Genomic DNA, 13,039 nt, shown 5'->3' on the forward strand with positions numbered 1-13,039 from the left:
TACTCCTAAAAACATACTAGAATTTAAAACTTGGCTATCACATGTAAAATCTTTATCTGTACTGCCAACCTATTAAGCATTCAGTTTGGAAGTTTCATTGTTTTATAACAAAAATAGCGAGTGTACGGATTGTTAGATGACCTAGTTACATTATGAGAGCAGAAATCTTGACAGAATTACTGCATTCTTTCTGAGTTTAACCAATGTGAATGTCTCGGCGATGAATAAGGAAGTTGTAGCTCCAAGATAGGTTAGTGTAAGTGCCCTCTTGTGCTGCTTCAAGTTTGAACACAAGGCTCTATGGAGTTCTCTAACAATATAATTTGCTGAGTGGGGCTACCAATCAGTTGCACAGCTTGCAGCGCTAGCAGTTCCCATGTTCTTATTCTTGGTCAAGTCTGCTCTCAACTCAAGAAGATTGGCCCTGTCTTGGGGAAGGGAGCAAATATGCACAACAAGTAGCCAAGAATGTACTTTTTGATTGATTAATCAACCTAGCCACTAGTCTAATCACAGATTGTACCCATGCTTAGGGCTGTCTTAAGTGACCATTTAAAAACTGACCATCTTTTCCACCCACTCGTGCAATATCTTCTATAACAGTGGGACCATGAATTCAGACATTCAGTATGCCTTATATATCTGGCTTGTAGGCATGTAGATGTACCATTGGTATATACTACACTGCATTATATATGGTATTGTACATATGAATCTAGTGTGTCCGTAGTTGTTAAAGAAAAAAGCTGTTTGCTTTGCCATGATTGGGGCAGTAAGTATCCTGTTGGCAGCATGCTATTTAACCCATGATCAGTATGTACTTGGAACGGAGAAATAAATAACAAATCAGCTCCCAGGTCTACTTTCTCTGAGCTGCCATACACCCGTGGGAATTCTGGGATAAACTAATCAGAAAGGATGGGGCTTTGCACAGCTTTTGACGGAGGTAACCCTGGTCATAATCTCTTGGTTCCAGGATTATGATGCTAATTGTTAATTATTGGCTGGCTCAGAGATCAGACGGATTGGCCAATTCTGGTAAGACCGTCCTACCATCTGAGCTGATGATCATTGAAAATGGATGTCACGTGATTGGCACAAAGGTTTTGCTGTCCTCTTCTCAAGATAATGCTTGTCATTTATTTTGTTACTTCCTCCTTTTCTATTTACATGGCGTATTAGGTTTGTCCTAAGTCAAATTCGACTAACTTTGACCAAATCTATAGAAAAATATAGTAACAACTATATTATCCAACAAATGCACCATCGGCACAAATTTCATGGTGGATTAAAGAGGACAAATTTGGTATTGTAAACATTATTAGTTTTTTCTTCATGGTTGGAAATAGCCCGCTATAGTCTCGCTATAGCCCGCTAATAGCTTTTTAGGAGATCTACCGCTCTGCTATACAACATTTGTCCGCTATATCCGCTAAAGGAGGTTTTATGAGATTTAGCCATGCTAAATGTCCGCTAAATAGATTTTTGTGAGACTTAGCAGCGCTAAATGTCAATTGGGTACTGTTGGGTAGTTAAGAGACGTGTTAGACTCAAATTTTAGGTGTTAGACCAACAATACTTATAATTTGTATGAGATTATTTATTATTTTATCATTCCGCTAAATGATTTAGCTTTCGCTATAGCCCGCTATAGCTTCGCTATAGCTATTCTATTGCTTTTAGATAAGGTTACCGCTAAACTTCATAGCCCGCTATTTCCAACCTTTTTTGTATAAATTTAGTCAAAGTTTGCCAAATTTGACTTACTGGCTACTCTCATGCTCAGTTTTCAGGAAACTACTGTGCTAAAATTGATAGTACCATGTTTATGAACAAAGTTGTGAAAGAATTGCTGCTTTGTTAAAATTCATGATTCATGCCCATCCACTGTCCTGAATGCTCTTTGTTTTTTCTACAAGCAAGCCTCACTGCGATTGTTAATTACACTGAAACAATCTAATGACTGTTTTGGCAGTGTACGAAGAAAGCACATATGTGCATGGGGTAAGTAACTTCTGTCCAAGGTGACACCCGAACCTAGTCAGCCAAACTGGGCGCAGAAGAATCAACCTCTGGCTGTTTTACTGCAGAGATCAGCTCCCTTATTTCTATGTCCGTACTGAGAGCCCCCGGCCCCCTGGTCTGTGTCCTTTGGTAAGTACCTTGCGGCTGACTTACTACCCAGTGGAAAGTTGGTCCCAAGTGTTATCTCCTTGCAAGTACCACGGCTATAAACAGTCTCGCAAAATAAAAGTTTGCCATAATGCATTAGTCTATACTCTATAGTGCTAACATTTTTACAAAGAGGGTAGTACTACCAAACAGATGTAGCATATAAGGTGCGGCGATTTTGTGTCAAGAGGGGTGTATTTTATTCAGTTCATTTCTTTCGATCTTGATCTGATTTGGCTGGTCACTGGTTCTTAGGAAAAGGAAAAGGAAGGATCAGAAAAGAAATTAAGCTCTCCGATTTTTTGTTTTCTTTTACCAAGAGGATCTGCACTTGATTCTTGAGCACATGAAAAGAAGAGTGAATCGCTTGGACTGAAGGTGCTGACAAGCTCAACATTCCCAGTGAAATCTAGGAAGTAGGGACTAATGTGCAATCACCTCCATTCAGATATCAGGGTCGCTCTCAAAACTCAAAAGGCACGCAGTACCCAGTGACCCAGGTACTCGCGGAACAAGAGTCCTCCAACATCCCTGTGGTTGTGACTGCTAGCTCCATTCCAAGTAGCCTCACGACATTTGTACCCGTGAAGACCCAGGTAAATGCTGCCCATTTATTCGCCCTGAGCTAACAAAAAATTTCCATGTTAGTTGTCTAGAACAGCACTCTAAATGAAAGCATATCGAATTCCAACTCACACTATCCTTGCCGTACAAGGGAGGGAGGGGCACAAAATCCAGCAGGCCAAAGAGGGAAAGACCAATCACCTCGAGCCGAAGTACCAAAGCATATCAAAAGAAAGGAAGAAAAAAAAACAAACAAAATAGGGAGCCTTATCATATTAAACACAGGGAAAAACACCTTGGAAGGGAGAAAAGCAGGGAAGGTCTCTGTGAAAGTGTGGGCAGCCTCTCCTCTCCCGACTTTATCGCCAAAGGCCTGCTATCGTAGTGGTAGCATCGCTGGAGGCACTCCCCAGAGGTCCTGGGTTCGATACCCCTCGGGGGCGAATTTCAGTTCTGGGGTTAAAATAACTCCCTCGCTTGTCCCACGTCCAAAGCACTGTGGAGCCCGGTCTAACTCACAAGGCGACGGGCCCCCGTGCTGGAGGCACTCCCCAGAGGTCCTGGGTTCGATACCCCTCGGGGGCGAATTTCAGTTCTGGGGTTAAAATAACTCCCTCGCTTGTCCCACGTCCAAAGCACTGTGGAGCCCGGTCTAACTCACAAGGCGACGGGCCCCCGTGTACGGGTGGGGCAGGGGTTCGGGGGTTTTCTTGGCCTGCTGTGAGAAGGTCATTCTACCTCTCAAACAATGCCGTGGGGGCGGTCTCACCCCCCGCAGGTCAAGTTTTTTTTTCTCCCGACTTTATCTTTTCTGCTCCTCCCCAACTGCTCTTGGTTTCTTTCTCTGCTGTGGTGCCTGACGAGTGAGCGGCCAGTCACCAGTGGAGGGAGGGATCAAAGGTACACGCCAACACTGCAGTACTAGTACACTGCTGCACACCATATCCTTTTTAGGGGTGAGCCTCCAGAATACTATAAGTGATACCACATATCTGAAATAGCTGGCATTATATGCACCACTGTAGGATTTCTTATATCCTTTTGGGAGAAATAAATTTATTATATTTTATATAAAATAGTGTCAGAACACATTGAAGATATTTTTTAAAAAAAATCGTGTACGTATTTGGTGTAGAGTTTGGGAGTTAAATGAGTGCAGTACAGTATGCCAATAGCCCAATAGCAAGGTGGTTGAGTAAGTGGTCCTTTTTGCTTCATGGAGTCGTCACATGCTAAATACTGCAGTACTTTTCCCTGGAAGGCTACTGTGCCTGTATGCATTGTTTGCCATTCTACAGTTCTACGTATTTCCCTTTCTTGGTTTTGCAAGATCAGCATAAAGCAGAGACTGTCCATCCTATAAGATTCCTCCACACTTTATGCTCTCCCTGCCTCACACGTACTTAGGCTATGTCACAGAACAGTCCAAATAATATCAATCAAGTGCAATAATTAACACTTAAATTTAATCAAGAATTACTGCACTCAACCAGTACACTCAGACTGCATGTTGTAACCAGGATCGATTACACAGAAACTCTTGCCAAAAGACGAGCACAGATGATTACCGGCAACAAAATTGTTTAAATTCCTTTACAACCAGAGGTTATAACAGAAGTACCAAATTAATTTACAAAAAGTGTTTACAAGCCGGGTTTACAATTCAAACTTCGGAGTTCAAACGCAGCGGAAAGTAATTCAGAGTTTAAAACATGATCTCAAAATACAATACGATAACCAACGTCAAAGACAAAGAAGAGCTTCACATCTTGCCCACTGATGTGAGGCTCACCTACCCGAACTTCATGGAGAAAACGGGACCCACTCGACCGACCAACCCGGAGGAAGTGGTTGACCGATCCACGAGGCGCAGATCTCCTCGAAGTCCTCCGGAACGCATCCTGCTAAAATATATTACAACAACAAGCCTGAGTATTCTAATACTCAGCAAGACTTACCCGTCTATGGGTATACTTAGCCCATTATCTAGACATGCAAAGCTGTTTGGCTCTGGAGTTATTTTGCTGAAAAGCTGCTAATATTGGATCCTTACTTTCAATATTTTATCGCCAATTGAGTTGACCGCTATAAACTAGGTTTGCCTAGTTCTCTAGAGCATACATGATTGATCACATTAATCTTTAGTAACATACAACTCAATCTTTCCATTCTAGTCTTATTCCACTTCTTTACTACGATGCGACGAAGTGACCAAAGTTCTCATAACCGTGAGTCACGGCGAATCGATCCGATTTAACCTTGCAAGGTGGACCTAACTCACACACCAAGTGCAACCCCGTCGAGTTACACCGAGCAATTGTTCCCATAATTACCTCGAAATCTGACGCGCGGCCGCAAACACTCGGATGATAAGTCCCACACGTGCGAACACCCGGTGAACCCGTGGACGACTACATCATCCGCCCTCGCACCACGCCAGTGCAGCGGATGGAGAGTCAGATTCCGTTGCAATTAGGTAATTAGCTTACCGGTTTCGACTACCTCCTACTTCCGGCATGTGGTTAGTACTGTTCAAACTTGGTCAGCACGGTCAGCAACGGTACGGTCCTCAATCGACACAGACAGAGACTCAATTTTCCTTTATTCCATAATCATGTTCCACTTTCCCTCCGCCTGGTCTCCAATATCATTCTTACAGCACTATTTCTCACTTCTCTTACTGAAGTAGCAACCCTATATCTCGCGGGTGACAGGAAATCACCCGTCTTCTACCGGGTTTACTTAGCATAGCAGTGCTAGCGATAAACTGAACTAGTAAAGACACTGGTTATCCAAGATTATGCATCTATGGTTCTAATCAACTCCTTGAATGTAAATGCACAATACTTTAAGTAAAACATGGAGTACTTAAAATAAGGGATATGCTCCGGGGCTTGCCTGGGAGTAACACTATGTCAGCGTTAGTTAGATGATACTCGCTTGGCGAGCATCTTCCTTTGGTCATGCACATCGGGTCCATCCGTCCATCTTCTAGATGCGTCCGCATCCACCGTTACACCATCTTCTGGCTCGGCTCCAACCTTGCCCTTCAGATCCACGCGTCGCACATCTAGCATACCTAGCTGAGATGCAACGATGCAAGTGCATGAACATAAAGAAAATAACGCACGATGCATTTAAAAGACACATGGCAAGCATAAGGTCACATGAAATGACATAAGCACCCAGAGTTGGTTAGCTAAACATCACACAAGGGTACCATAGAAGGATAGCAGGCACATCAAACATGGCACACAGGTTCAATTGGTTAATATACTACAAGGCATTAAATTTTCAAGAACTAATTAGCTCAACAGCACACAGCCAGCAGGTTATATATAACTAAAGTTTTTCACTTCCAAAAGCAGTACTAAACTTAGAAAAGTCAAGCAACACTACAAAGCAAGAAGGATTAACTAGAGATTTTATTTAACTAACAAACAAGCATGACCAAGGTACATAAAACAATCCATATTATGGTCAACTGAAACAAATAAGCTGCTGAAATTAACATGCAGCAAGTAAATTCTAAGCAACAACACAAAAGGTAAAGCTATAGCTAGGAACTAAACAAAGGAAAAAACATAACTTGCAGGCATGATCTAGCAACACAAATTAACTGGCATGATAACATACTGATAAAGGGTGTAACAAAAATTTATCAATATTTATTGGTAACAGAAAAGTATTTATTTTATCCTCAACAAGACAAACTGAACAAAAATAGATTTACAAACATGCACATATCTTCTGGTTCTGAAATTTTTACAGTGAACTAAACATGCAAAGAGTAAATTGATAAACCAGAAGATATGTGCATGTTTGTAAATCAAGTTGGGGCAACCGGAGGAGGGCCGGCCGCGAGAGCAGTGAGGGAGGCGGCGGTGACGGCAGCATGCGGCGGCGCGCCGGTGAGGGAGGGCGATGGGGCCGGGTTGGAGAGCTTCAGGGGGCTGAGGGCAAGCAGGTTTGGGGGTTGGTGGAGGGCGGAGCGAGCTTGGACGGCGGCACAGCATGAAGGTGCGGCGGCAGCCATGGCAGGCGGCCATGGCGTGCGGTGCGTGGCGTGCGCCGGCGACGCGGGTGGGCGACGGCGTGGCATGGACGCAGGCGGCCGGTGCGGGCGGCACGAGCGCGTGCGCGTGCGCGTAGCGGGCGAGCAGCAGCAGCACAAGAAAGAGGAGGCGGCACGGCATGGCGGGGACGCGCGTCGTGCGCTCTGCGCACAGACGGCGTCGTGGACGACTTGAGCACGATTCCGCTCGGCTTGGGATAAGAGCGAGGACGACGCAAGGATGAACGAGCAGCGGCCGGTATGGGCAGGCACAGGGCGACGGCGAGCAGGCACTCGCCGCGCGTCGAGCGACCATGGGTGCCAGACGGGAGCAGTGAACAGAGGGAGAAAATGATTCAACGAAATTTAGCTCGACTTTGACCATCCAAAACTCAAAATTTCACATTGAAACTTGAATTTTTGCCAAAACAAAAGTTGTAGAGAAAGGAAAAATCTACAACTTTGACGTTGGGCAATACTTGATTTGAGCTTTAAATTTGACAGAAAAAAATAAGGATTAAAGCTCAGCTGACATGAGATGCCACTAAGCGAGAAATGTTAACATTAATGACAATGTTTAAGAGAGAATTAGCGACTAAAGCATATGATTAACCCAAAACGTAACACTGGGTGTTACAGGCTACTCACACAATTTTACCTTCAGAGACCCAGGTTTTTGAAGGAGATAGACAGAGCCTTCCAGTCCAGTCTCCCTCCCTTCCTTCCTCCAACTTTACCTTGTTCTAGCTCTCGCTCACACAAACATACACATACACTCAAGAAGCCCTGTGAGGCTGTAGACTAGTGGTAGCATAGCATCACATTTTGTTCTTCCTCCTTTGCTTCAGGAGCCAGTTAGGACATTGGTGTTACCGGGCTCTTTCCTCCAAACAGAATCCAGATTTTGTTCTCATCCTCAATTCTCTCTCCCTGACCCCCCTCCCTCTCTCTTTCCATCAAATCACAAGCTTTGTTTATAGAAAATGAACAGTTGTCTCTGTCTCTGCTTGGCTTCTTCTACCTGCATCGGCCGTCCATTTTTGCAGCAAGCAACAGTCTCTTCGGCTGCATGAGTGTTCCCCGGAGCAACAATGAGAGATGGCAGCAACACCTCCAAGAAGAGCAAGGTATCTTCCATTCCTGGACCTTCACTGAGCTCTGCATTCTGAAATTAATTGTTTTGTTTTGTTTTGTTTCTCCGTGCTTCAATGTCGCGGCGCTCCTTGATGTGTTGCTGTGACTTGCAGCTCTCGTGGTCCAAGAGCTTGGTGAGGAAGTGGTTCAACATCAGGAGCAAGGCCCGTGACTTCCATGCCGACGATGTAGCTGCGGTTGGGAGGACAGGTGCGTATTTCTGTGAGTTCGCTGTGTGTGTTTCTATCAGTGGGCCTGATTGGTCCCCATTGCTCCAACAGTGAGCTTGCCATGTCTTTCGGTCTCCTGAAGATGAGTTTTGTTATTTCTTCAACTTCTCCTCCGTCCTTGTCTTGTTTCTCTTTTCTTGCCACTCGCAGAAAGCTCCCAACCTTCCAGTTTTCCCAATCTCTTGTTACTAGTTATTTGCCCTGATCGACAGTTTCCTGCTTCGATTGCAGGAGGGGCTGATGATGAGTGGAGGGGCAGCAACTTCACCAGGAGGGAGCCCACTACAGTCAAGAAGAGCAAGACAGGTGAGCAACTAGCAAAGGCTTTATTATTGCTATCTCGACAGATGCATTTCTGAATAATTCCCTTTTCTGTGGCATGTTGATTCAGAGAGGTCCTCAAGGAGGAGCAATGGGCACTCGAGGCGAGGAAAAATTGACCTTGACGCCGCTGAAGCTACAGTTACATTGGACTATAGGTACACTTCTGCATTGCAATGTTAGTGCTCGTGCTTATACCCAATTGCATATTTGGGCTGTAAATAACTCTTCTTGTTCTTGAAGTAGGATATTTGTTGCTACATGGAATGTTGGTGGCCGTTCCCCACCAAATAACATGAGTCTTGAGGACTGGCTCCATGCTGCACCTCCTGCTGACATCTACGTCCTCGGGTACTTGATACACCTCTGTGTTTTTTTTAACGTAATGGCAGGAGCTCTGCCTTTCAATTAAGAGAGAAAGCAAATAGGTTGATACACCTGTGTGTTGGTATCTGAATTCTTGTGACAGTAATTACAAGTAAGATAATACTGATTTTGTCAATGCTGTTGTGTTTAGGTTTCAAGAAATCGTCCCGCTGAATGCTGGGAACGTTCTTGGGACAGAGGACAATGGCCCAGCAAGGAGATGGGTGTCTCTGGTCAGGAGGACACTGAACAATTTGCCAGGCACCAGTGGCAATGGGAGCTTCCGGACACCGTCTCCGGCACCTAACCCTGTGGTGGAGATAGATGATAACTTTGAGGGTTTGTCATCAAGGCAGAACAATGCACCATTCTTTCATCGTCGGTCTTTCCAGGCCGGGCTTAGCCGGAGTTTGAGGATGGAGGGTGACATTCTTGCTCCCCAGCCAAGGCTGGAACGTCGGTATAGTGTCTGTGACCGAGCAATCTATGGCCGTAGGCCTAGTGACTACGAGAACACCTGCAGGTGGGGTGGATCATCAGATGATGAGAATAATACCGGAGAGTCACCGAGTACAGTGTATTCACCAATGTCATATGGATATGGTAATGCATCATCTCTGGAAGATAGTCAGAGACGAGCTGGTCATACTAGGTAAGTTTAAGTTCGAAGTTTTCATTCCTGAAGCTTAGTCAATCCTATATTTATGGTATTTAGTTAATTATTTTTGTGGTGGCTGGATGTTCAGATACTGTCTGGTGGCAAGCAAACAAATGGTGGGGTTATTTTTTATGATCTGGGCTCGGAAAGACATAAGGGATGACATAAGAAATCTGAAGGTTTCTTGTGTTGGGAGAGGACTGATGGGCTACCTCGGGAATAAGGTTAGTCATAGTGTTATAATGCTACCTAATCACGTTAATTTTATCGCTTTTCCAGTCTACCCTATATGACTTGATCACAAACAAGAAATCTTGCTAGCTTAAATATTCAATGGTAAAAATTTTGTTTCCAGGGTTCAATTTCAATTAGCATGTCACTGCACCAAACAAGCTTCTGCTTCGTCTGCAGCCACCTGACTTCAGGACAGAAGGAAGGTGATGAGCTGCGGAGGAACTCCGATGTACTGGAAATCATCAGAAAGACCAGGTTTCCAATGGTCTATGGGCAGTATGAGCGATCACCAGAAACAATCTTAGAGCATGAGTAAGCAAAGAACCTTAGTGGACTTATGAAACTCCAAATGTTGTTCTGACTTTGGGTCCCTTGCTTTGCCTTACGTTGCAGTCGAATCATCTGGCTCGGGGACCTTAACTACCGAATTGCGCTTTCCTATCGGTCAGTGAAGGCCCTCGTGGAGATGCGCAATTGGAAAGCTTTGCTGGAGAAAGATCAGGTGAGAGCTTGGTAACCCTTCTTGAGCACAATGTGTGCGTGTGTGTAGCGTTGAAGCTCTCTAAAGCAGTAAAATTCTTGTGCCACAGGCAACTCAGTACCTTTAGTCTTGTCATTCTTTTACTTTATCATGTTACAAGATTTCTGGTAGCTTGGCAAAAGCAAAAGAGCTATTGTTTTCATTATAAAAATGATTTTGAAATAATCTGTGGTCTCAAAGTCTTGAAAACTTGACACTTTCAGCTAAGGATTGAGCAAAGAGGTGGACGAGTATTTGTCGGGTGGAATGAGGGGAATATATATTTCCCCCCAACATACAAGTACTCGAACAATTCTGATAAGTATGCTGGAGATGACATGAATCAGAAGGAAAAGAGGAGAACTCCTGCATGGTATTTTAGCTGCAGAATTTAGTGCCATTTTTTGTCAGATTTTGTACAGTCAAGTAAATTCAGTAATCTTGTCATGCAGGTGTGATCGTATTTTATGGTATGGAAGAGGCCTTGGTCAACTGTCATACGTACGAGGTGAATCTCGCTTTTCGGACCATAGGCCAGTCTATAGCGTCTTCAGTGCAGAAGTGGAATCAATCAATCATAGCCGGATCCAAAAGCTGAGTTGCTCAAGTTCTCAACTGGACATCGAAGAACTGCTGCCTTACTCATATGGATACACTGACATCAACCCGTATGGATACACTGACCTAAACTTCTACTGAAAGAGTTCAAGGATTTCAGTCTTCAGCATCCTTTGAATGTTAAAACATTTAAGTAGTGATGAAATGGTACGTCTTGAAGAGTGACTTTGGTTCTTATTTGAAATTTATATATTGAATTAATGCACTGATAGTTTCATAAAAAAGATGCACTGATAATTTCCAATGTCAGGTTGTATTATTGATGACGATGCAAACATTGATGGACATAAGCTTCAGCGTCCGATAGTTGGTAAACTCCATTCGATATCATTGTCAATACAGCTGATTCACTAAGCACTTAAGAACTGACTAAATTTAGTAACATTGGATATCCGCGCATTGGACAGCTTCGGAAGTGCTCGGATGGTATGCAAGATTTAAGTAAATGGGACAAGGTACGAGTATGACCAGGATCGTGTTAGCAGAGCTACATCTCTGGTGCATGAGAGGTCTGACGAGCCACTCAACCCTATTTCCTCTCTTTTGCAGGTGAGGGCCATGTTCTCTGAACTCTGAGCAGAGTTACATACTGCAGCAAGGGGCGTGGTTCACTGACTTACAGCAAAACAGTTCGTTTTTGGGGCAGACAGTACGATATTCAATCATAAGCTCAGAAGACTTTGGTCACAGCAAAGATACTCACTGTGTTCGGTTGGCTGGTGCTGATTTTTTTTAAGAGAAAAATACTGCTAGCTGGCTGGTGTTGATTTTGTGTGAGAGAAAAATATTATTGGCTGGATGCAGCAAAGATGAAGCGAACAGAGTGACTACTGACACCAACGGCAAGCGTGCACCAGATATATATTTTTTTACCTGTACATTGTAGGGCAACATTTTTCAGATAATAACGACAAGCAGTCCTTTGCATAGTTACTTCTCTGTGGTTGTATTAAAGCTGTAAAAAAGGCCCATGAACGCCTGCATTGCTCGTATGATCATTTCCATGGATGGAAAAAGGGTGTGTAGGCCATCATTGCCATGTTTTTGTTTTATGAGCATCGTCCGGATCAGTTGAGCTGACAAAAAGGCTACCTGTCACATTTTCACCAGCCGTCGCCCCGCAGGAAAATGTGTTCTACCCCCTTTTTTCACTGTTCCTTGCAGGGGCTATGGGTAGAAAAAAATTGCTGCTGGAACCTGCAGAGACACCTGTGATATTCTTTTCCGTTTGTGCTGCAACTATGCAAGTGCAAGAGCACGCCGTGATGAGGTCTAGCGTGGAATGATTTGTCTACTAGTTGGTGTCCACCGCATGATGGTCAGATTCAGTGCAGCCTGAACATGCATCAGAGCAGGTTTTATGGTTTCGCGACCGCCGGCTGCGAGCCGCGGCGTGGCGTTGGTTGTTTGTGGTGGGTTCCGCCGAAATTTAATGCCCCACAGCCGGTTGAGCCAATCACAACCGCGCTAGCGCGTCTCCGTCGGCGTCGAGCGGGCGCGTCGTGAGACGCCCGCGCGGTTCTCTCTCCTTGTTTTTCCGTGTGCCACATCGGATTTCGCCGATTCAACGTCAACCATAATACTTGCTCTCAGTGGTGCAGACCGTTCCCATTGGGCCTCGCATGTACTAGGGTGATTCAGTCTTTGGCACCAACTGTTGAACTGCAGAGGAACTCAGGTTTCAGGCACTGTTGAAGCTGCTGAGTTACTGAAGGTGTAATCATTTTATATTAACAGATATTGCTCTCCTGAAGCAAATCTTTGTCCACTGAAAAAGTGGCATGGTTGACATAGTAAATAACAGATCACGGCGTTGTGACCCCAATGTTTCGACAGGGAAGATGCAGAGTTCTAGGCTGCTTTAACCTCATTTCCTGCCGAAGAACCTGATCACTTTTTACAATACAGTTATTCTTGATTGGTGTGTTTAGCCAGCCCTTAACACAGCGCCTCAAAAGGAGAGCGAGTTGGAAGGAAATGACCTTGACAGTCACATCTTTCACCTTCTTTTGTGCGGCTTTGTGGGTCTGAACAACTGTAAATTTCACCAAACCTAAGCTGAATCTATCAAGATGTAGGAACTGTTAACCACCAAAGTTACCAGTCCATGCATGATCTCTTGCCTTAGGTCGTCCGCAATGGTAATAGCTAGTATTAGCTATTTGGTC

The 13,039-nt window shown here is 44.4% G+C and overlaps 1 protein-coding gene across 2 annotated transcripts; it reads left to right on the forward strand.

The window, feature by feature from the left end:
• Window positions 1–7,503: 7,503 nt before the first annotated feature.
• Window positions 7,504–11,910, forward strand: LOC120693061 (type I inositol polyphosphate 5-phosphatase 4-like). 2 transcript variants are annotated; one of them, XM_039976460.1, is made up of 14 exons: window positions 7,504–7,917; window positions 8,038–8,134; window positions 8,386–8,460; window positions 8,546–8,633; window positions 8,719–8,826; window positions 8,993–9,493; window positions 9,588–9,723; window positions 9,855–10,045; window positions 10,127–10,235; window positions 10,478–10,626; window positions 10,706–11,018; window positions 11,122–11,181; window positions 11,279–11,326; window positions 11,421–11,910. In XM_039976460.1, exons 1-11 carry the CDS (start codon window positions 7,882–7,884, stop codon window positions 10,950–10,952), a joined length of 1,737 nt encoding a protein of 578 aa, XP_039832394.1. In that variant the 5' UTR covers window positions 7,504–7,881; the 3' UTR covers window positions 10,953–11,018; window positions 11,122–11,181; window positions 11,279–11,326; window positions 11,421–11,910. The 2 variants fall into 2 exon arrangements, with proteins under 2 accessions (XP_039832394.1, XP_039832395.1); XM_039976461.1 differs by having other exon boundaries at window positions 7,505–7,917; window positions 8,722–8,826.
• The last annotated feature ends 1,129 nt before the right edge of the window (window positions 11,911–13,039 follow it).

Source organism: Panicum virgatum, chromosome 9N (assembly GCF_016808335.1).
Source record: "Panicum virgatum strain AP13 chromosome 9N, P.virgatum_v5, whole genome shotgun sequence".
Classification (NCBI taxonomy): domain Eukaryota; kingdom Viridiplantae; phylum Streptophyta; class Magnoliopsida; order Poales; family Poaceae; genus Panicum; species Panicum virgatum.